At 45.1% G+C, this 22,219-nt stretch overlaps 1 protein-coding gene across 8 annotated transcripts in view; it reads right to left on the minus strand.

Annotated features, from left to right (window-relative positions):
- The window catches only part of KALRN (kalirin RhoGEF kinase), a 481,244-nt gene that overhangs the window by 154,383 nt on the left and 304,642 nt on the right, over window positions 1-22,219 (minus strand). For all 8 annotated transcript variants that reach the window (XM_059852696.1, XM_059852697.1, XM_059852698.1 and 5 more), the window contains exons 14-15: window positions 10,692-10,887; window positions 4,956-5,122 (exon numbers count right to left, since the gene is read on the minus strand). In XM_059852696.1, the coding sequence (XP_059708679.1) occupies window positions 4,956-5,122; window positions 10,692-10,887 (363 nt within the window). The remainder of the gene's footprint in view (window positions 1-4,955; window positions 5,123-10,691; window positions 10,888-22,219) is intronic.

Here is a 22,219-nt window from a genome sequence, read left to right on the forward strand (position 1 = left end):
ATAGCAATTTCCCTTCTGTACTATCATTTTCTACAAGGGATCCATTAATTGCCTGGGAGAAACAGGGATTTTTTTATTGCTTTGTTTTTCATCCCTACATCAAGCATCACCCTAGTTAGTCCCATTCAGTTCCCTGTAGGGTAAAAAATTAGTTTTCCCTAAGAGAAAAAAGGGAGACATCTATACATGTAGCTGACCCTAATTTGTAGAAAATTACATTCTGCTCAGTACAACAGTGTGGAAGATTTAATTTCATTTGTTTCTCTTTCATCAGCAGGTGTAATTGTTCCTGTGGTAAATGCATCACACATTTAAAGGAAAAGCAGCTGAGTTAAGATGTGGAAATTGTATTGTCTGGCATTTTTTACAACCCATCAGACTTGAACCCTGCATTATTACCAACTCCATGGTACCAAACTCAGAAGTTAACCAAAGGATCACTGTACCTGGGAAAGGCCTGAATTGAGGACATGAGGCAAGACATGCTTTCATGTTTTACATACTGCAATGCACCCAGCACTGGACTATTTGGAATGTAGAAAATATTGAGTGTGTATGCTAAAAATGCAGCATGTTTTTTCCTCTGTGGAACATCTTTCATTTCAGCTGAGGTTTTCAAAAACTGCCACAGACAGTTTGACACAGATTTCACATGAATATTTGAGCCTCTAAATAGAGAAAATATATATAAACTCAGCCTTACAACAAAGCAATCTGATTATGAAGCAGGACCACACAACCAGTCTGCCAGGTTTCCTCTTGTGTTAACAATACATATTCATCCCTCTGTTCAAGAGTCTTGCAGGCTCAAATTATCCAGGGGAAAGCAGTTCAGGTGGACTGGTGGACTCCATGTGCCAGCAATGCTGCCAGCACCACTCCTGACCAAGGCTGCTGCCACCCCTGAGCAGCTCTCATTCCCCCAGAGTGTGGGGCTGGACACCCATTCTGGTTCCTACATCCCCTTTTCCAGGCCCAAGGAGCACCCAAGCACTAGCAAATTTTGCTTGGAAGCATTTGCACAGTGACTCCTGTCCACTTTGACAAGTCTGGCACTTCAGTGTTGGAGGCCCATCTGGGATTTGCATCAGCTATTTTCATAGTAATGTTTCTCTCTTACTTGTGTTTACATACAGTAAAGAAAAAAAAAATTCAGTTGCACAACCAAAGCTTCTGAAGTCAAAATTCAAAACCCCTGCAGAGACATTCCTTGTGTCCCTGGTTTAGAACTGGCTGGAAGGGGGCATTTATACATTTGTGTCTGGTTTACAAGACCTGCTCACAAAGTGACTTCCACTCATACAGTGCTCAATACCTTTTCATTAAAATATATAGAAAAGTTCCTAATACAGGAACAAAGCACTTCTATGATTATTTCCTGCACTAATAGTTCCACCATTATTTTGCAACTTGCAGACAGGCCAACCCTAAAAGACATCTTTAAAAAGATATTTTCTACAAATTACAGATTTTATCAGCTTTGTAGAAGCAATGCCTAAATAATTCTGGAGTGAAATAAATCTTCAAAGACTTTCTTATACATCCTAAGAATTTTTTTATAACAGAGAAGCAGAAACAATTTTATGGGATCTTATATAAAAGCCACTTGTCACTGGAGAACAGTTTTACTTCAAGGCATGGGTTGTTTAACAGGGCAACCACCAGAACTCTGAAACAACTCCCACCTTTGACTCCAATTTGCTTTAGAGAGGCTATGCTCCTGTACAGGGATTCTCTGTAATTAAATAATAGTACCAAATTCTTCTAAAACCCCTAATTTCTTCCCTGGAACTCTGCCATCTTCACTGAGCAAGGAGTCAGACTCTACAGGAAAAATAAAGATTGAGGCACCCTTTGTGCAGCCATCCTTAAGAAATGAGAGCTCTGTGCCACGCAGTGCTTTTGTCTACTGCTCAGTTTAGTCAGAATGTTTCTAAAGCTGTTTCTTCATGTTTCTAAAAAAGACTTAGGGCCTTGCTATGGATACTTGTTCAGTCAGATAAGAAAAGATTTTTAAGTTTAGAGGAGAAAACAATCACCTCCAGACCCTTTGCAGCTTCCTTCAGAAACTTTTACTAACAGACCCAACCATCAAGGACAGCTTCTGGTAATTTTAACCATGTTTAAAACTTCATCTGTTTTCCAGGAGCTATTTGACATTAGATTAGGAAAAAACAAATATATTCAGTGTCTCTCAAATGACTACTTCCCATCATCTTTTGGGCATATATATATATATATATTTTGAAGCAAATCTAATGCCAAACAGCAAAATTAGATGGATAACAAGCACATCAAAAGGATTAAATATACTTCAAAACAACCAGCAAAGCAAGTGCAGTGGGACACCTTGAGGATATCTTGGAGTAAATTAGGTCAAGTTCAAAACTTATTTTTAAAAAAAGTCTAAACCATACAAAGATAAATTAAGGGAATAGGGGAGCCAAACAGCTGCAGGCACAGAATTAGAGATTGTTTTTTTAAACTGATCTCCACAGATCTATTCTGCTATTACTTTTATGTTAGCAGTCCAAGCTCTATCATTTCTGTCAGAAATGAGTAGGATCCAAATGAGGGAAAATCAGGCTTGGGCAGAATTTTTATTAATAACAAAGACCTCGTGAATTACTGATCTTTACTAGTTCCACTCTAAAGCAGTTCACAAAACATCTCATTTGGAATTGTTCCACTTTAATGGCCCCAAACTTCAATTCATTGTCTTGGCATTCAAACCCTTGGTGCATATGATATAAAGCAGAAATCTCTGGTAAATGAAACTTAAATAGATAGAGACAGTTTAAAGACTTTTTATTTCCATGAGCCATTATATCAAAATGCAAACACATGTACATGTAGCAGCTTTGACCAATTTTACTCTGTCAGCAGAACTTAACACAGCTACAGGAGGTGTCTTGCAACAACCACATCTCAACTCATTCACAAGAGAAAGAGCAGTTTGGTAATGAGATCATCCATCATCTCAGAAGCACTAAACTGAAAGTGAAGGAAACCTGGACCAGACTGGAGATGAACTACAAGCCAAAATCAATACATTTCCCAATTTCACTAAATGATTGGGAATATGACTCATCTACAGGAAACCTAATAGATAAGACAGAAATATTTTACCTTGCCTCTTTCTAAGGGAGATTGTAGCTCTGGTAATTTATAGGTTAACAAGCAAAGGGGCTCTTAGTATTCAGCTGAACAAATAAAATGTTTTTTCACTACTGGTTTGCTGGGAGGTCACACAATAACAAAGGCTCTGATGGTCCCAGCTCTGTTAAGGAAATACTAATTGAAGGCAGCTGTTCTCTCACAGTATTAGCTCTGGCCTATAACCACTTCCTTTGGGTAGATTTCAGTTGTAAAATAGTTAAGGACCAGCAGATATTTGATAATAAGGCAAATAACATCAGGTAACTGCAGAAAGTGCTGCACTGCCACTGAATGGCTGCAGGAGCAGCCACAGGGCTGACTGCACTTCTTCCCAGACAAGTGGGCAACCTGCACCTTTAGCCTTTCTGCTACACATGTAACTCCTCTCTGCTTTCTGTCCTTAGTTAAAATGGCCCTGCTTTACCACATATCTATCACATACACCTCCAGGCTTAGCTAAGCTAAGAAACTTCAGGAACCTATTAAAAAAACAAAGTATAAGGTTCATAATCATGTTAAGATGGTTGTTATAAATATCACAAAGTGTTTCTGGGTTTTGCTTAGTTTGTTTTCTTTTTTTTTCCAGAGTACAGCCAAGCAGTCTACAGAGCTCCAGAATTTCATGAGGAGCTGGTCTTCAATAATAAAAAATGCAAAATGACCATATTTTAAAAATAAAAATTAGGAGAGTTCTATGCTACTTTTAGGTAGAGTTGAAAAATATTCACATCAAAGTGGACTTTGAAAGAAAATGTATACACTGCTGTTAGTGCTGCCAGTTTACTGAGAGTAAAGGATTTTTTTTTGCTGGCAATGATAAAGCAATTCAGATAAAGCATCACTCAGTTATTCTGTTTTCAGAAGTGAATATTTATGATCATATGTACTGAGAATTCAGAGAGTGTGTGTATGTGTTTAAGCAAACAAATGAGCAGATATCTCTCATGAACACCTTGTAGTATTTGGACACTTGTCCCAACACCACCCCCCAACCCACCTATTTGTACAGTAAAACTGAAAACTGAATATTCCAGATGGCTGGAAAAACATTCCTGATTTTCCTGATGAAATCAAGAACATTCAATAAAAAGACAGACATACACTAGAGTGTGAAGCCTCCTATGGGCTAGGAAGCAGGAAGTGTAATGTTATCCTGTGCAGCAAAGGAAAACAAAGAAACACAAGGCGTACAAATTAAATATTAGGGAAAACCAAGGGAGGCAGAACATGACTGCCTATGCTAGGATGAAATCTGAAAGAAAACAGTGTAATAATACTAAGAGGTCTGAACAAGTCCTGGGATCTAGAGGCCACTGACAGAATTTTTTAAATCACTAGAAGACGTTAAAGATTCCTGCAAGACAACAGATGTATAGCAAGAAATGAAAAGGTGAAACTGCCATAATGTCATACTTAGGCCTCCCAGCTCAGTTTTCTTTGCTTTGGGCCTGTTTTCCACCTCAGCTTAAATCTAGGTCACAAATCAAATAGATTTGATTTGTGACTCCCAGAACACTTGGAGTCTGAGGCCGTTTCTCCAGTTGAGAAGCGACGTGGTCAGTTCTGCACAGAATTCCCATAACTACTCATGAAGCCAAAACCAGGCACACCTGGGAGAGCAGAGCCCCTTCTTATTGGCAAAGGGCCATTCTGTACCCTGCCAGCAAATCAACTGCTCCTGAGGAAAGGGGGATTTAGACTGCCCACCTAAAGGTTTGTCCCTTGGCAGACACTGGCTTAGCTTGTAATGGCTGAAAACCCCCTCAAGACCCTCATGTGTGGTTAAAACCTCTCACCTGCTTGACCTCAGCCTGGAGGTGCCTGAGCTGTAGGCACTGCTCTAACCTCTTGTGAGTTTGGTCAGCATTCATCTCCAGCTCATGCTGTTTCTCGTGAAGGAATTCCAGCAGTTCTTGAACCTGGGTTGCAAGATCAATGTCTTTTTCACAGATCAGCTCAATGCCTGTAACATGCAGAGAGAGAGAGATTGTTGCACTTACTCGAAATTTCAATTTTGCCTAACTGGAAGCTTTAAAATTCTTTGCCATTTAACACATTGATTTGCAACTGTCTGAGTAATTCTTTCTCACTTAACTTTCTCAAGTGTAATATTTGGCTTTCACAGCTCCCTAATCTTCATCACTACATTTTTCTACAAAGTGGTGTTTCTCTGGTGGTCATTGCTCATCTGACTCATCAGCATCTGGCCAGTCGGACTGACTTAAGCACAGTCTTGCTCAAAAACTTGCATGAACATCAAATTTTAAAAAAGACAGAAAAATCCTCCGTTTTTTAGGGTAATTAAATAACTTATGCTTTAGAAATGCATGTTAAAAAAAAAAAAGAAAAAACTAGAAGAAAAAAGAGAGAAGGAAGAAAATAGAAAAGTCTAATAGATCTACAGTAGTGCAGGGAGCTCCACAGAGAAAACCTTTTTCTATCTGGATGCTTGTGGAGGAACATCAACAATGATTTAGTTTAAATCAGACTTTAGTTCATTCAGAATTATTCCACAGACTGACTTTTGTCCAATCCTCACACAGCAGACAGAAAGAGTGTCTTAGTAGCACATCCCCCTCCCTTGCATCCTACATGAACTTGCTAACCCCTCAAAAGCCTGGTCTGATTTCATGGCCCTGACTCGATCTGGAGATTGAAACAGAGACTTCCTGAGGCCCTTCCTACCTCCCGAATGTTTTTCTGACACTGTGAGCCTTGTGTGCAGTGTTTACATGAAATATAATGCAGAGCTTCACACCTTCCTTCTGGGTGCCACTGATGAGATTGCGATGCTGGGTTTGCCCACCAGTGCAACTGGAGGGTTTGGCCTGGAGGAAATATGATGTCATCCCATGTTACTGCAGTCCCTGGGATTGCAAACTAATAAAGACCCTTCCCTTATGAAGGTCTACTGGAATTTTGCCATTGGCCTCAAAGCAGGAAGGATAAGGATCCTAACATAGGAATAATATGATTGCAATAATGCTGAGAAAACACTGCACTTTCCACCAAAGCTATTTGATTTAACAAAATAATACAGCATTAATAAAGAAATGTGTTAATTAGAAGTTGCTGAAAAAAGTCTTGGACATATTTTGAAAACCATTTAGAAAGTTGTCTTTACCTCCCTCTTTATCCTCCTCAGAGACTCATGACTTTCATTCAGCGGTATCTACACAGTACAGCACACAAAATAAATACGACCTTATTACTAACCCTATCCCTTTTCCTGGTTTCTGGTTTTATCAGAAAAAGCACATGGGAATGCAAATGATTGGCTTATTCCCTTTCCCAGCCAAAACAAAACAGTTCCTTCATTACCAAATAAAGTGGAATGGCCCCTGGCTTCCCATTTAAAACTGGAAATTTAATATATGTTTCTATTCTTGGGAGTGAAGTTCTTTTCAACTGCCAGACACCAGGCATTGTTGCTGCAATTAGCCTGCATATGGTTCAGTATCCCGAGGACATGATGGCTTTTTGTATGCTTGACTTCACCACACCTCTTGGATATTAAATGCACAGCTTTCCCTCCCGCACACTCAGCTGGTGCAGCTCTGATCGTGCTAACTCATCAGCAGCAACCAGGGAACTGCCTGGGATGCCATCCAAGGGCAGTGTGTGCTCCCCATGATGAATGATCTGCCCTTTCCTGCTTGTCACATGTCACGCAGATTTATTCTGCGGTGCCAGCACATGCGGTGAGAGCGCTTTTTCTTCTCAGGTATTGGCTGGCAAAATAGAAAGCCTTGTTTCCTGAATAATTTCATACATATTATCTTTACATTGTGTTTTGACAGCTAGAAAAGCACAGCTGACTTTCTGATAAAATGAACTTGGTTGCCATTTTCATCTACTGCCTCAAACACTGCAGCAGATGTCAAGTGAGTGATATTGAATTGAAAATATATTTTTAAAATCTTACAGGAAAGAGTACTGAGCCACACAAACTGGCATTCTACAAAACATACATTAGTGACACCTGAACTGCTTGCAGTGTGAGATACAACTCAGCCTAGGGAAGGGGTAGTGCTTTTTAACCTGTACAAAACTGTTCTGAAACTGCTTCAAATCTGCTTTATGCTGAAATATTAAGAGCCTGTGATAGCAGAGTTTATATTCTCTTCTTTGCAATATAAACTACAGTTATAATTAACTATAAAGGACATCACAAAGCAAATGAAATAGATTTCTGCTTCCTTTTAAGCAATGCAACACTTGGAAAAGAGGTGAACAATATTAGCCTGATGACCAGGAAGCAAAAGGACTTTGAATCTCACACATATGAGGCAGGTACTGAATAAATATCCCCAGCTTCAGCTCTACAGTGTATTTCAGGTTTGACTTAGAAGCAATTTGTCTAAGATATTAAAAGGAGCTCTGTAAACCATTAGAGACCCCCAACTGGGGGCTCATTATCACAATGATATTGACAGTGCAAATGGACTTTATTAATCAAATAAATTTGCACAATCAATTAACCAGCTATTAGAGTGTAACTGCTTCTAATGCCTAGAATCAGACTAACTAAGGTGCATATGCTAATAAATTACCTGAGCATGTCATCATCACAGCTTGGGCCCAGGTGCTGAATTACTCCTGAAGAATTATCCTAAACTTTCTGTGGGAAATGGATTTCTCAGAAGTGTCCAAGTTATCACTTTTGGAAACACCAGGCTCCTTCAATGTATTGAGTTAGGCATCCAGAAAAATCAATAACCATTTCTGAGAGTATTTACCTACATATTTAGCTTTGCTATCAGCAGTAGAGGTAAAATCAAACAGGAAAATAGCAGATAGGTTCCTTGAAAAAAAAAAAGGGCTGGCTCATTAGAAACTTCAGTCTTGTTGCAAATATTACTATAATATTCTCTAGATACAAATATGTTTCCTGATTGACTCAGATTTTAGCAACGATTTGCAAATACTGCAAAATTTCAGGAAATGCAACCTGACTTCCTGATCTTACCTACTCCCTAAGAAAACTAAATATTTCTTTTAAAAATAATTAATCTGATGGAGAAAACAGTCTAATCCAGGCTCACTCCCACACGCTGGAGCATTGGAAGGAATCACAGGAACATAACCCTGAGCTGGATGGAACTTTGGAAATACTGGGCTTGCAGAGAAGCCTGATTGTGCTGATGGCCTCAATATCCACAGAGTCTGACCTGGTGCATCACAGAACCACTGGATTTATTGTACCAACATAAGAATGTTCACAGGGATTGCCAGACACTCCACAGCCTGCTAAGGGTCAGTGCTCCAAAAATCATGGCTGAATATCTAAAACCTTCTTTTTCTACTTCCTCAAGACTTCCAAGTGAAAAAGACATCATAAATGGCAGTATGTGGATGTAATTTTATCTGACAGACTTGATGGCTTAAAGACCTCCAAGACAAATGAGAGAGTGATCAAAATCAAGTCAGTCTCCTGAGTGGCATGTTGAAAAGAATAAAGCTCAAAGAGACTTACAGGGAAGGGAAGGAACTTGGTAATTAAGTGTGGCTGGTTAGGTAGAATGACTCTGGAAAATCACACTTTTTCTGGTTCTATCTTCTGTGGCTACAGCTGAGTTTTGATTGTAGCAGTGGTGACAGTGTACAATAGAAAGCAGCAATAGCAGCTGATTTCCCAGAACTTCTGCAAGTTTTCAGCTCTGGCAGTTAAAAAACAATCCTCCCTACCCTATACCCTGAATGGTAATGATAAAGGATTCCAGAAAAGGGAGTAAAATTCAATCACATTTTATGAAGTAGAACTGTTCTTTACTGAAGTAAGAAGCAGTAGGCTTCCAAGTACTACCTTTCTCCCTTATTTTTCCATTCTCCCAGGATTTAGCATTCCATGCATACTAGACATGGCCATTACCTTTGATTTACTATAGTTACTCTACATCCCCACAAGACTTCTGCTTCCCTGCTTTTGAGAGCAGTGGATTTTTATTAGATATGCTTCATAGAAAGTGGCCTCAGAGAATCTTACAAAAACATTTTACAAGTCAATTCATTGAGTTGCTAACCTTTTGTCAGCAATCCAAAAGAAGTTGTTTGTAACTTCTTGACAAACACAGAATTTATTTTTTATTTTCTAAAACTCAGTCACTGAGGCTCCTAACTGTGCTCTGTTCTGGATCATATTCTTTACCTCCCGTGGATTCCTTCAGGATGAAAAAACAAACAGACAAAGCACAAACATCTTAACCAATGTCTTAGGAGGAGTTTCCTAACTCAGAAAGCAGGGAGGCTGAAGCACAGGGCCAGGCATCGTGTGGGCAGATCTCAGGGAGGCTCACAGAATGCACCAGATTATCTAGTTCACAACATCCTCTTGAAGCAGTCCTCAAGCCTCTGTTGAGTGCAGCCTGCCAAATCAGGCTGGATACTGCCAGATTGTTCTGAAGGTAGGTGCCTAGAGGTAAAATGTTTGCCAAAGAATAATACCATAAAATCCTTTCTATTTCAAACGAGGGAAAGAAGAGGAACTGCTCTTGCTTTGCAATTTTTCCAAACGTTTTAGAAGGTTAAAGCACTACACAAGTAGCATTCACTTCTGGGCTTTATGCAGTGATTAATCTGAATTATGTTATTCCTTTTCCAGATGCAAAATCCAAGGAAACAAAAATTTTGACTCCTAGGATGCATTAGAAATTCTCTTATGCTGAGAAGCAGAGTAAAATCAGACAGCATCCCTACCAAAATGAATCAAGACTTTAATTAAAGAGCACATCTCAAAGGGCTTTTTTACACCTAAGTTGCTACCCTTAAGTGCACTCTGAAAAGGAGAATTCCAGTATGGTTTATCATATTCCCTTTTTTCACAAAACAATTCCAAGTAGAACTGGCTGGAAACAAGAGTTCCATTTCATTACTGGTTTGAAGGCTCTCGTATTTGGATTCTTTCCCAGAGGACTCTAAGATAACTAGATTCTTTCTCCCCTTACTCCCTTGGGCATGTCTGCACCCTGAAATGGGGAACAGGGAAAAGGTACTTGAGTCTGCAGAGAATGAAGCCAGCCCATCTGGTCAGTTTGACTCTCACTAGAGTCAGTCTGCAGTAAGATTGACAAGCTTAGGAATCTGGAACCACTAGAATGCATCTAGACCCGAGGTTTGATTGCCCAGCTCAAGGATCTGTAGCTCTTGACTTCAGTGCTTGTTTCTGAGCTGGAGCAAGGACAAGGAGCTTGTCATGCCCTCCCCTCTCCATCCAATTTGGAGTCAATCACACACTCCATCCTGCAGCTGTGAAACTTTCTGAATGAAACTTGAAATTCGGCTTCATTTCCTCAATGAGTTTCAGTCTTAAAGAAACAGCAGGTTTTTACATAAAATCCTGAATCAGAATTCTCAAAACTTGTGGAACAGTTTTGGGAGTGAAGAGACAGGTATTGCCTACACTTATGTTAAAAGCTTATTTGATATGTAATGTGGTATTTTGGCTTGCTATACATTTTGGGGGTTTGGGCTTTTTCTTGTTTTTGTTTTGGGTTTTTTTTCATGTAAAATAGAGATCAAATTGTTCTTCTCACCTGAAGCCTGGACCTCCATGATGTATTGGTGCAAGTCTTGCCCTTGCTGGATGACTTCAAAGGTCATGTTGTTCATGGCCAGTTTCCGCTCAGTGTGACGCTGCAATCGCTGCTCAGCCAGAGTCAGATCCTCAGTGTTGAAATCATTCATTTGTCTCAGCAGATCTTCATTCCAAGCATCTAGCTCTGCTGTAACCTTCATGGACAAAGACAGACACAGGATCAATGAAATATCTTACTCTCAAACAATGTTTGGATCAGAAAATACTTTGCATTTTGATTCTGATCCAGAAACCTTCAAACTCTAGATCCTGTCCACTTAATGGTGGTACTTCACATTTTTCTTAGGTGAGGATCCATGAAAAGATTATCAGTCCAACAAATACTGTCACCTTCCTTTTCCTTTACATATTCCAAATGACACTGGAAGAGAATACACACTATATTCTCCTTGATGGTAGAACAAATGTTTCTGAATATATTCAAATTAAATTAAAAAATAATGCTTCCAGAATTACAAAACACGCTGCAACCACACAATCCCAAAATGGCCTGAACATTTCTAAAACATTCATTTTGCAACACATTATATGTTACATATCACAGATGTAATGCACAACACAGAAACATCACACTCAAGGTTTAGGTTAATCATCTGCAGAGTCACAAATAAAACCCGGCTGTAACCAAAGACCTGCCAGTAACTCCTGGGAACATGCAAAATCTTCTTTGCTTTCTCTGCTTCCTAATTGAGACACACAGGCTGATAATTTTGGCAGTCCATTTATTTAATCTTCTGCATTTTACATCTTTCTCCACAGAAGCCAGCTGGTATCACAGTCCTCCAGTTTTGCCTGTGCAATTAAAGCAAGATCTAGTCTCCAGCTAAGCAGCCCAGTCTCACCTCAACCTAGGTTCTGCTGCTGCAGGCAAAAAAGAGGGAATTGTGCTAGTGACAATGAAGGGGGGGGGGACGACAAGGGAAATGGGAATTAAGTTGTACAGCGCAGAATACAAGTCTTAGAAGGATTGAAAATTATTAAATAAATGCCTTAATTCTGATTAATAGGTCAATTCCTCATAGCTAAATTCAGGAGAGCTAAAAGTAGATATCTACATTCCCACTTGTACATACTATGATGCAGTGAAAAGTTCTCTGCTTCTCACTAAAAATGCTCTTCAGGACCTCTGTGCAGTGAGATGTTTAACCTCCTAGGGAACCAAGATTCAGAATTTTCCATTCAGCTTTCCTTTCCAGAAAACATACATTATATGCAGCACAGACTTAGGAAGAGGACCCAAATGGACCAGTTCTCAGCCCTTCTCACAGTAGAATGGACAAAAGCACAGAGTTTTGCACTAGAAGGAAAAAGTGCATGTTTTAGGCTCTTTTTTGAGAGAAGCAGAAAAGCAGACTTACTCAGTGAAGAACCTGGGACGCATCTGCAGAAGAGAAGGCAGAGCGTGGATATCCTGAGGGGTTTCTATTTTTCTTCAACTTGTTCCTTTGCCCATTCCACTCAATTACCTTTAAATAATAGCTATCTCTCCACTGTCTTTGCCCCCATTCCTGGTTCCAGCAGCCTCTGATTCATTCACATATCCCAGCAGGAGTCCATGGACTGAGGAGACTTATTGGCAGATTTAACAGTTAGGGGAAAATGTCCAAAGTTGATGGTGGAAAAGAATTTTACCAGATACATTTACATTTAGGGGCAGATGCTCAGCTAACAGTAATTAGAACTGAGGTGATCTTGACCTCATTTAAAACTACAAACAACAGATTTCATTCAGAGTGAGCACAGGTTCCTACAGCCATGACAGTAACACAAAGTTCAATGGAAATGTTCAGTTGTTAAATGCAAATGTTCAGTGTTAATGTTCAGTTCCTTTCTGCTCTTTCTATGGCAAAGCACATGACATAAGTGAATCAGAACTCTATTGGTAACTTCTCCACTTGGCTGCAGAAGGTACACTGACCACTATTGCTTTTATTGCTTGTGGACAATGGAGCTAAAATGGGTTTTGCCCCATTATCCACACTCCCCAGATCGAGCTAAGGAGAAAAGGATGGTACAGGCAGTGGGGATGCAAGCTGATAAACAATGCAGGGTGCAAGGCCAGCAGCCCACGGTGCTCCATGTCACATTGTCAGGGCCAGGAACAGAGGCTAAGCCTGCACCTGAGCAGCTCTGGACAGCAGGACATGTCCAGCAGTAACAAAGCTGTCAGAGTGAGTGCCAGCTCTGCCAGGCCAAGAGCACAGCCACCAGCACAGGGAAGTAGCCTTTGAGTGAGGGCTGGTAAAGGAGTGACACTCATCCCCTGTGCTGGGTCAGGGGAAGAGAAGAAGAAATCAGGCACAGCAAGAGGTGGAACACCACCAAATTTCTCAGGCTAAGTGGGTACAGGAAGGCTGGGTACATTGCTCTGAGTAACAAACAGATGGCTAGCAGGGAATCTAAAGCACACTAAGGCAAGAAGCAATAGCAGGGCTGTGATAACAACCCAGGTTTTCTGAATCCCAATCTAGCACCCTGTTCCAGAGACCATGCTGCTTTGCATATCTCATTAGGACATTTCCTTTTCTCTCTGTACAGACAATGTCTCAAAATCCCAGCATTTTCTGTACTTCAAACAGAACCATTTGGAAATAGTGCCAGAGTCTGAATGTACTGGTTTGATTTAGGTATAGGGAAACTGATTTCTTTTTCTTGAGGGAGATGGAATTAGGGAGCTCTAATAACTACAGCCAAATACTTTTGAAGTCTAAAAAACAGATGCTTTCACAGATGAGTCAGGCCTTGATATCTCTGATAAAACTTGGGCTGCATTAAACAGAAGTGTCCTATCCCCTAAGCTGTGGCAAGATCCAATTGCACTGGGCCTCTGTCAGGAATTCTCTCGTAAATGAGGGTCACTTGGCCATGAACGTGTTTTATTCCCTTTTGACAAAGAAGAATTGCTGATTAATTTATCCTGTTCATGTGTTTTGGTGGGAAAAACTGATAGTACTTCTTATTTTATTCACTTTATTTACCAGTGTTAGTGATTCTAAATAGACCTCAGCACCCCCCACATGCAGTGAGAGAAGGGAAGCCCTGCTGTAATAGAAGACTGGAGTTCTGCTCTGTTCTGCTGTGCTTGAGAAAGCAATTTTACCAAAGCAGAAAGGTCCTGAGAGCAGCAAGAGCAGGAGTGCAAGGTCTACACTAGCAGAGGAACAGCCTTAACCCCTGGTTCCCACACTGTTTCAAGGAAAGTTGCATGTGACTCATTGTCAGCCACATTTCAGCTCCTTGGAAGGAGCCACCCTCCTTTTCTATGGGTCATATGAGGTCAGTGGCCAAGAAACAGATCTCTATTATTAAAGGAAGATCAAACAACCCAGGAGTACTGATGGGAGAAAGCCATGACAAAGCTGTTGATTCCAATGAGCCTAGGAAGCCCATGTTGTCATTCTTCACCTGAAACAGATGCTCCTGCTGCCATGAGAATGGGAGGAGCAGCAATGCTGGCAGTGAACCCACTCTACAAAGTGAGATATCTGAGATATCCTTATCAGAGAAAGGGAGGAAGCATGTGAGTAAATGCTGGGTTTGTGTGGGCTCTATAATAGACCATGGCAGCCAGGTCTGTGTTCGTGCAGACACAGTGACCACAGTCTAGACCACAAAGCTTTTAGGCAGGAATCCTCCTAAAGCAGCGACTTAATATATCCAAATTCCCACTCCTGCAATACTGCTGCATTGGCTGCCTCCTGGATTTGCCATGTTGCAACATCAGCAGGAAACATGAGCAAATGCAGAGGGACATGTTCTTCAGTCCTGGAGAATAATGACAGCTGTAGAGAGGAGTACACAGGTGAAAGGCAGCAGCAGCAGTAATGATGACAACAGGAGCAGCCCAGGCATCTCATGCCTACATTGCAGCTTGCTTGTGAATTAGGCCAAAGAGCCTGCCAGAGCTGCAGCAGCTGCTGTGCAGGCAATTGTACATCTCCAATAATTTCTTGTCTAAATCCTTAAGTATATATATTTTTTATGGTGCTGATAATGAGATTTTCTACAAAAGGATGCTTGAAAGCTGCTTGTTTGGCCTTAATTCAGTGTTCAACATCCAAAGTCATGTTTAATGGCAACCAGAAAATTTTGTTTGCCAGTTGAAGGAGGTGGAGAGGGAAGTGAGGAATCAAGTGAAAGAAGATGAATGCTATATGGAGAATGAATCACAGAGAAGCTGATATTCTGAAGTATGGGCTGAGGAAGGGCATATGAGGAGGAGGGAAGAAAATTCTATCCTGGGAGCACAAGCCATCAACACAAAGCGAGTGGGCTTGAGAGGGATCTGAAAAAGAGTAAAGATGCCTGGGAAGAGTAAGCAAATGTAGGAGGCAGGCTGGAACAAAAATGGTGGTGCAAGTAGGAAGAGAAGCAAAGGTGAGAAGAGTGGGTAGAGCATGGGGATGAGCCAGGACCAGAAGAACAGTCACACAGGCACAGAGCAGATCTGCACTGAAGATGAGATCTACCTCAATTCAAGAGAAAAAAGGTGACAGCCATACAGCTGGGATTAACACAGGGGATGGATGAGATGAGAGGTAAGATTTGATCCAGGAAGGAATAAAAAAAAATTCCACATCCTGGATGCAGAAGGAATGTCTGTGAGTGCAGAAAGTGAGGAGATATAATAGAATTGGTAAGACCAGATCTCTAAGGCACTCACCAGAGATTGGGCAACAGGAATGCCAAGGGTAAGAGCATTCAGAGCAGGCTGAAGGAGCAGAGGACTGGATGTGACAGTGTAAGTGGGTCTAGGAGCAGACTGAGATGGGAAAGGGTAAGTGGAGCTGTCATTTCTACAGATCATATGAGCAGAAAGTTTGCTGTTCCTCTTTCTCAGGCCTTGGTTTTGGCTGATGCTGTGCAAAATGACAACACTGTCACCCCATTTTTTTGACAACAGACAGAGATGCCACACTGGCTTAGTGGGGACCCAAGCCACTGAAGTGTGAAAGGACTGTCACAGTGATGATTCTGCTCCAGTGCTTTTGAGTCCTTTGAATCCCAAAAATATCTGGAGCAACAATGGGATTCAGCTCCACAACACAGGGTGCCCAGAACAGCTTAGAGCATTCTTTTCCTTAAAATGAAGTGATATGCAGTTGGAAAACTCAGTATAGATGCAAAAGAGAAACAAAAACTCACTAAGCATGAAACAGTATAGGATCCCATCTTATGAACAGAAAAGGTGGAAATTTCTTTCAAATCTATCACAAAAGCTCTGCAACAATTATTTTCACATCTGAGAGCTAGCTCTTAGTCAGTGAGGGGGCTACAAAGCATCTTGTACCTTCATGCAAGCAGCTAATACTCTTGAAAGGTACAGCTAGTGTTACAAACCTGGAATGAGCTGCTCAAATGAGTGGTAAATAACAGTGAAATGAGCTGCTGTGAAAGCTGGCTCCTGTTTCCTCCTAAAATCATGCTCAGGGATTGCTGTGAACAGCCAGAAGAGGCAGCAAGAGAAATCAAGACTGAAAAATTTAATTAGCAGGTGAAATGGAGCCAAAGAAATTGAAAGGGGGAAAACTACATATCCACCAGGGGAAGATTTTAGTGATCATGGGTTTTTTTGAAATATAACAAACAGCCTACAAGGCCCAATTTATACTGTGCAGTGGGAAGTCCCTTAATTCCTCTCAGGAGTGTCCTGGTGTAGGAATCACATCACTCTAAGACTACAGATAACAGGTACTGTTGAGCATTTCACAATGTAGGAAAAGAAAAAATACACACAAGAGAATGAATTGGATACTTACAGGAATGAGAGAAGTGTCACAGCACATGTCAGAGTTGAGACAGCCTCAATACACAGAGTATCACCACACAACTTCAGAAGCTTTAGGCACTTGCCCACACAGAGTAACCACACATCACTTCAGAAAGCTGCAAGCATCTGCCCTTCTGGTACTTTAGCATAGCCTTTTATCCCCTCATGTTCATGCATTGCACCTGTGTGCCCTCTGTTCCCTTTGGTGGTTGGTCAGTGCACCTGGGAACTCCATGGCTCCTTGCTTTCAGTGCTGCTCACCTGCTTCTCACAGCTGCACCAACTGGGGATGAGGCTGCGCTGCAGCCCCACTCCGAATGACCACAGACGGTATACCTAAAGGTCTGGAAGGTTTTCTTGGAGGCAACCAATAAATATTGCAGGACATGTACTGGCTGAGATCATTCCTGTTCTCAGTAATAGCATTCTGCAGAGGTCTACAGGAAAATTTGATATTCCCTCTACAAAAGGTTAAAGGGAAAAATATACAGAAAGACGAGGCATGAAAGTATTTTTTTAGGGGTTGGCATTCAGTACACTTTAACATTTAGTTCCTACATATTTACACACCATTTTGCAGTAAATTTGAATTCACTCAAATAATGGTAAATTAACCAAAAAGATGAAACCGACCAGTAACATCAGGCAGGAAAAGAAGACGAGGCCTAGGGCTGCCTCCCAGGAAAAAGCCGTGGAGGCGGGCATCTTGGGGCAGTTTTGCGCAGTCCTTGGGATGCCTTTCACGGCTGCAGTGTGCCTGGAGCTCTGGGCTTTGTGGTTTCCGAGATGCTAACCCTAGGCGTAACCCTAACCCTAGCACCAGGCAGGAAAAGTAGCCCTGGCTTAGGGCTGCCTCCCAGGAAAAAGCCATGGAGGCGGGCATCTTGGGGCAGTTTTGCGCTCCTCTTGGCATGCCTTTCGCGGCTGCAGTGTGCCTGGAGCTCTGGGCTTTGTGGTTTCTGAGACGCTAACCCTAGGCATAACCCTAACCCTAGCACCAGGCAGGAAAAGCAGCCCTGGCCTAGGGCTGCCTCCAAGGAAAAAGCCGTGGAGGTGCGCATCTTGGGGCAGTTTTGCGCAGTCCTTGGGATGCCTTTCGCGGCTGCAGTGTGCCTGGAGCTCTGGGCATTGTGGTTTCTGAGACGCTAACCCTAGGCGTAACCCTAACCCTAGCCCCAGGTAGGAAAAGTAGCCCTGACCTAGGGCTGCCTCCCAGGAAAAAGCCGTGGAGGCGGGCATCTTGGGGCAGTTTTGCGCTCCCCTTGGCATGCCTTTCGCGGCTGCAGTGTGCCTGGAGCTCTGGGCTTTGTGGCTTCTGAGACGCTAACCCTAGGCATAACCCTAACCCTAGCACCAGGCAGGAAAAGCAGCCCTGGCCTAGGGCTGCCTCCAAGGAAAAAGCCGTGGAGGCGCGCATCTTGGGGCAGTTTTGCGCAGTCCTTGGGATGCCTTTCGCGGCTGCAGTGTGCCTGGAGCTCTGGGCATTGTGGTTTCTGAGACGCTAACCCTAGGCGTAACCCTAACCCTAGCCCCAGGTAGGAAAAGTAGCCCTGACCTAGGGCTGCCTCCCAGGAAAAAGCCGTGGAGGCGGGCATCTTGGGGCAGTTTTGCGCTCCCCTTGGCATGCCTTTCGCGGCTGCAGTGTGCCTGGAGCTCTGGGCTTTGTGGCTTCTGAGACGCTAACCCTAGGCGTAACCCTAACCCTAGCCCCAGGCAGGAAAAGCAGCCCTGACCTAGGGCTGCCTCCAAGGAAAAAGTCCTCGAGGCGGGCATCTTGGGGCAGTTTTGCGCAGTGCTTGGGATGCCTTTCGCGGCTGCAGTGTGCCTGGAGCTCTGGGATTTGTGGTTTCCGAGATGCTAACCCTAGGCGTAACCCTAACCCTAGCACCAGGCAGGAAAAGCAGCCCTGGCCTAGGGCTGCCTCCCAGGAAAAAGCCGTGGAGGCGGGCATCATGGGGCAGTTTTGCGCAGTGCTTGGGATGCCTTTCCCGGCTGCAGTGTGCCTGGAGCTCTGGGCTTTGTGGTTTCTGAGACGCTAACCCTAGGCGTAACCCTAACCCTAGCCCCAGGCAGGAAAAGCAGCCCTGACCTAGGGCTGCCTCCAAGGAAAAAATCCTCGAGGCGGGCATCTTGGGGCAGTTTTGCGCTTCCCTTGGCATGCCTTTCGCGGCTGCAGTGTGCCTGGAGCTCTGGGCTTTGTGGTTTCCGAGATGCTAACCCTAGGCGTAACCCTAACCCTAGCCACAGGCAGGAAAAGCAGCCCTGGCCTAGGGCTGCCTCCAAGGAAAATGCCGTGGAGGCAGGCATCTTGGGGCAGTTTTGCGCTCCCCTTGGCATGCCTTTCGCGGCTGCAGTGTGCCTGGAGCTCTGGGCTTTGTGGTTTCTGAGACACTAACCCTAGGTGTAACCCTAACCCTAGCCCCAGGCAGGAAAAGCAGCCCTGGCCTAGGGCTGCCTCCAAGGAAAATGCCGTGGAGGCGGGCATCTTGGGGCAGTTTTGCGCAGTCCTTGGGATGCCTTTCGCGGCTGCAGTGTGCCTGGAGCTCTGGGCTTTGTGGTTTCTGAGACGCTAACCCTAGGCGTAACCCTAACCCTAGCACCAGGCAGGAAAAGTAGCCATGGCCTAGGGCTGCCTCCCAGGAAAAAGCCGTGGAGGCGGGCATCTTGGGGCAGTTTTGCACTCCCCTTGGCATGCCTTTTGCGGCTGCAGTGTGCCTGGAGCTCTGGGCTTTGTGGTTTCTGAGACGCTAACCCTAGGCGTAACCCTAACCCTAGCCCCAGGCAGGAAAAGCAGCCCTGGCCTAGGGCTGCCTCCCAGGAAAAAGCCGTGGAGGCGGGCATCTTGGGGCAGTTTTGGGCAGTGCTTGGCATGCCTTGCCCGGCTGCAGTGTGCCTGGAGCTCTGCGCTTTGTGGTTTCTGAGACGCTAACCCTAGGCGTAACCCTAACCCTAGCCCCAGGCAGGAAAAGCAGCCCTGACCTAGGGCTGCCTCCAAGGAAAAAATCCTCGAGGCGGGCATCTTGGGGCAGTTTTGCGCAGTGCTTGGGATGCCTTTCGCGGCTGCAGTGTGCCTGGAGCTCTGGGCTTTGTGGTTTCCGAGATGCTAACCCTAGGCGTAACCCTAACCCTAGCACGAGGCAGGAAAAGCAGCCCTGGCCTAGGGCTGCCTCCCAGGAAAAAGCCGTGGAGGCGGGCATCTTGGGGCAGTTTTGCGCAGTCCTTGGGATGCCTTTCCCGGCTGCAGTGTGCCTGGAGCTCTGGGCTTTGTGGTTTCTGAGACGCTAACCCTAGGCGTAACCCTAACCCTAGCACCAGGCAGGAAAAGCAGCCCTGACCTAGGGCTGCCTCCAAGGAAAAAATCCTCGAGGCGGGCATCTTGGGGCAGTTTTGCGCTCCCCTTGGCATGCCTTTCGCGGCTGCAGTGTGCCTGGAGCTCTGGGCTTTGTGGTTTCCGAGATGCTAACCCTAGGCGTAACCCTAACCCTAGCACCAGGCAGGAAAAGTAGCCCTGACCTAGGGCTGCCTCCAAGGAAAAAGCCATGGAGGCGGGCATCTTGGGGCAGTTTTGCGCTCCCCTTGGGATGCCTTTAGCGGCTGCAGTGTGCCTGGAGCTCTGGGCTTTGTGGTTTCTGAGATGCTAACCCTAGGCGTAACCCTAACCCTAGCCCCAGGCAGGAAAAGCAGCCCTGGCCTAGGGCTGCCTCCAAGGAAAATGCCATGGAGGCGGGCATCTTGGGGCAGTTTTGCGCAGTCCTTGGGATGCCTTTCGCGGCTGCAGTGTGCCTGGAGCTCTGGGCTTTGTCGTTTCCGAGATGCTAACCCTAGGCGTAACCCTAACCCTAGCCCCAGGCAGAAAAAGTAGCCCTGGCCTAGGGCTGCCTCCAAGGAAAAAATCCTCGAGGCGGGCATCTTGGGGCAGTTTTGCGCTCCCCTTGGCATGCCTTTCGCGGCTGCAGTGTGCCTGGAGCTCTGGGCTTTGTGGTTTCTGAGATGCTAACCCTAGGCGTAACCCTAACCCTAGCACCAGGCAGGAAAAGTAGCCCTGACCTAGGGCTGCCTCCAAGGAAAAAGCCATGGAGGCGGGCATCTTGGGGCAGTTTTGCGCAGTGCTTGGGATGCCTTTCGCGGCTGCAGTGTGCCTGGAGCTCTGGGCTTTGTGGTTTCTGAGACGCTAACCCTAGGCGTAACCCTAACCCTAGCCCCAGGCAGGAAAAGTAGCCCTGACCTCGGGCTGCCTCCAAGGAAAAAGTCCTCGAGGCAGGCATCTTGGGGCAGTTTTGCGCTCCCCTTGGCATGCCTTTCGCGGCTGCAGTGTGCCTGGAGCTCTGGGCTTTGTGGTTTCTGAGACGCTAACCCTAGGCGTAACCCTAACCCTAGCCCCAGGCAGGAAAAGCAGCCCTGGCCTAGGGCTGCCTCCCAGGAAAAAGCCATGGAGGCGGGCATCTTGGGGCAGTTTTGCGCAGTGCTTGGCATGCCTTTCGCGGCTGCAGTGTGCCTGGAGCTCTGGGCTTTGTGGTTTCTGAGACGCTAACCCTAGGCGTAACCGTAACCCTAGCCCCAGGCAGGAAAAGCAGCCCTGGCCTAGGGCTGCCTCCAAGGAAAAAGCCGTGGAGGCGCGCATCTTGGGGCAGTTTTGCGCAGTCCTTGGGATGCCTTTCGCGGCTGCAGTGTGCCTGGAGCTCTGGGCTTTGTGGTTTCCGAGATGCTAACCCTAGGCGTAACCCTAACCCTAGCACCAGGCAGGAAAAGTAGCCCTGACCTAGGGCTGCCTCCCAGGAAAAAGCCATGGAGGCGGGCATCTTGGGGCAGTTTTGCGCTCCCCTTGGGATGCCTTTCGCGGCTGCAGTGTGCCTGGAGCTCTGGGCTTTGTGGTTTCCGAGATGCTAACCCTAGGCGTAACCCTAACCCTTGCCCCAGGCAGGAAAAGTAGCCCTGGCCTATGGCTGCCTCCCAGGAAAAAGCCGTGGAGGCGGGCATCTTGGGGCAGTTTTGCGCAGTCCTTGGGATGCCTTTCGCGGCTGCAGTGGGCCTGGAGCTCTGGGCTTTGTGGTTTCTGAGACGCTAACCCTAGGCGTAACCCTAACCCTAGCCCCAGGCAGGAAAAGTAGCCCTGACCTCGGGCTGCCTCCAAGGAAAAAGTCCTCGAGGCAGGCATCTTGGGGCAGTTTTGCGCTCTCCTTGGCATGCCTTTCGCGGCTGCAGTGTGCCTGGAGCTCTGGGCTTTGTGGTTTCTGAGACGCTAACCCTAGGCGTAACCCTAACCCTAGCCCCAGGCAGGAAAAGCAGCCCTGGCTTAGGGCTGCCTCCCAGGAAAAAGCCATGGAGGCGGGCATCTTGGGGCAGTTTTGCACTCCCCTTGGCATGCCTTTCGCGGCTGCAGTGTGCCTGGAGCTCTGGGCTTTGTGGTTTCTGAGACACTAACCCTAGGCGTAACCCTAACCCTAGCTACAGGCAGGAAAAGCAGCCCTGGCCTAGGGCTGCCTCCCAGGAAAAAGCCGTGGAGGCGGGCATCTTGGGGCTGTTTTGCGCAGTCCTTGGGATGCCTTTCCCGGCTGCAGTGTGCCTGGAGCTCTGGGCTTTGTGGTTTCTGAGACGCTAACCCTAGGCGTAACCCTAACCCTAGCCCCAGGCAGGAAAAGCAGCCCTGGCCTAGGGCTGCCTCCAAGGAAAAAATCCTCGAGGCGGGCATCTTGGGG

This window comes from Haemorhous mexicanus, chromosome 8 (genome assembly GCF_027477595.1).
Source record: "Haemorhous mexicanus isolate bHaeMex1 chromosome 8, bHaeMex1.pri, whole genome shotgun sequence".
NCBI classification, from domain to species: domain Eukaryota; kingdom Metazoa; phylum Chordata; class Aves; order Passeriformes; family Fringillidae; genus Haemorhous; species Haemorhous mexicanus.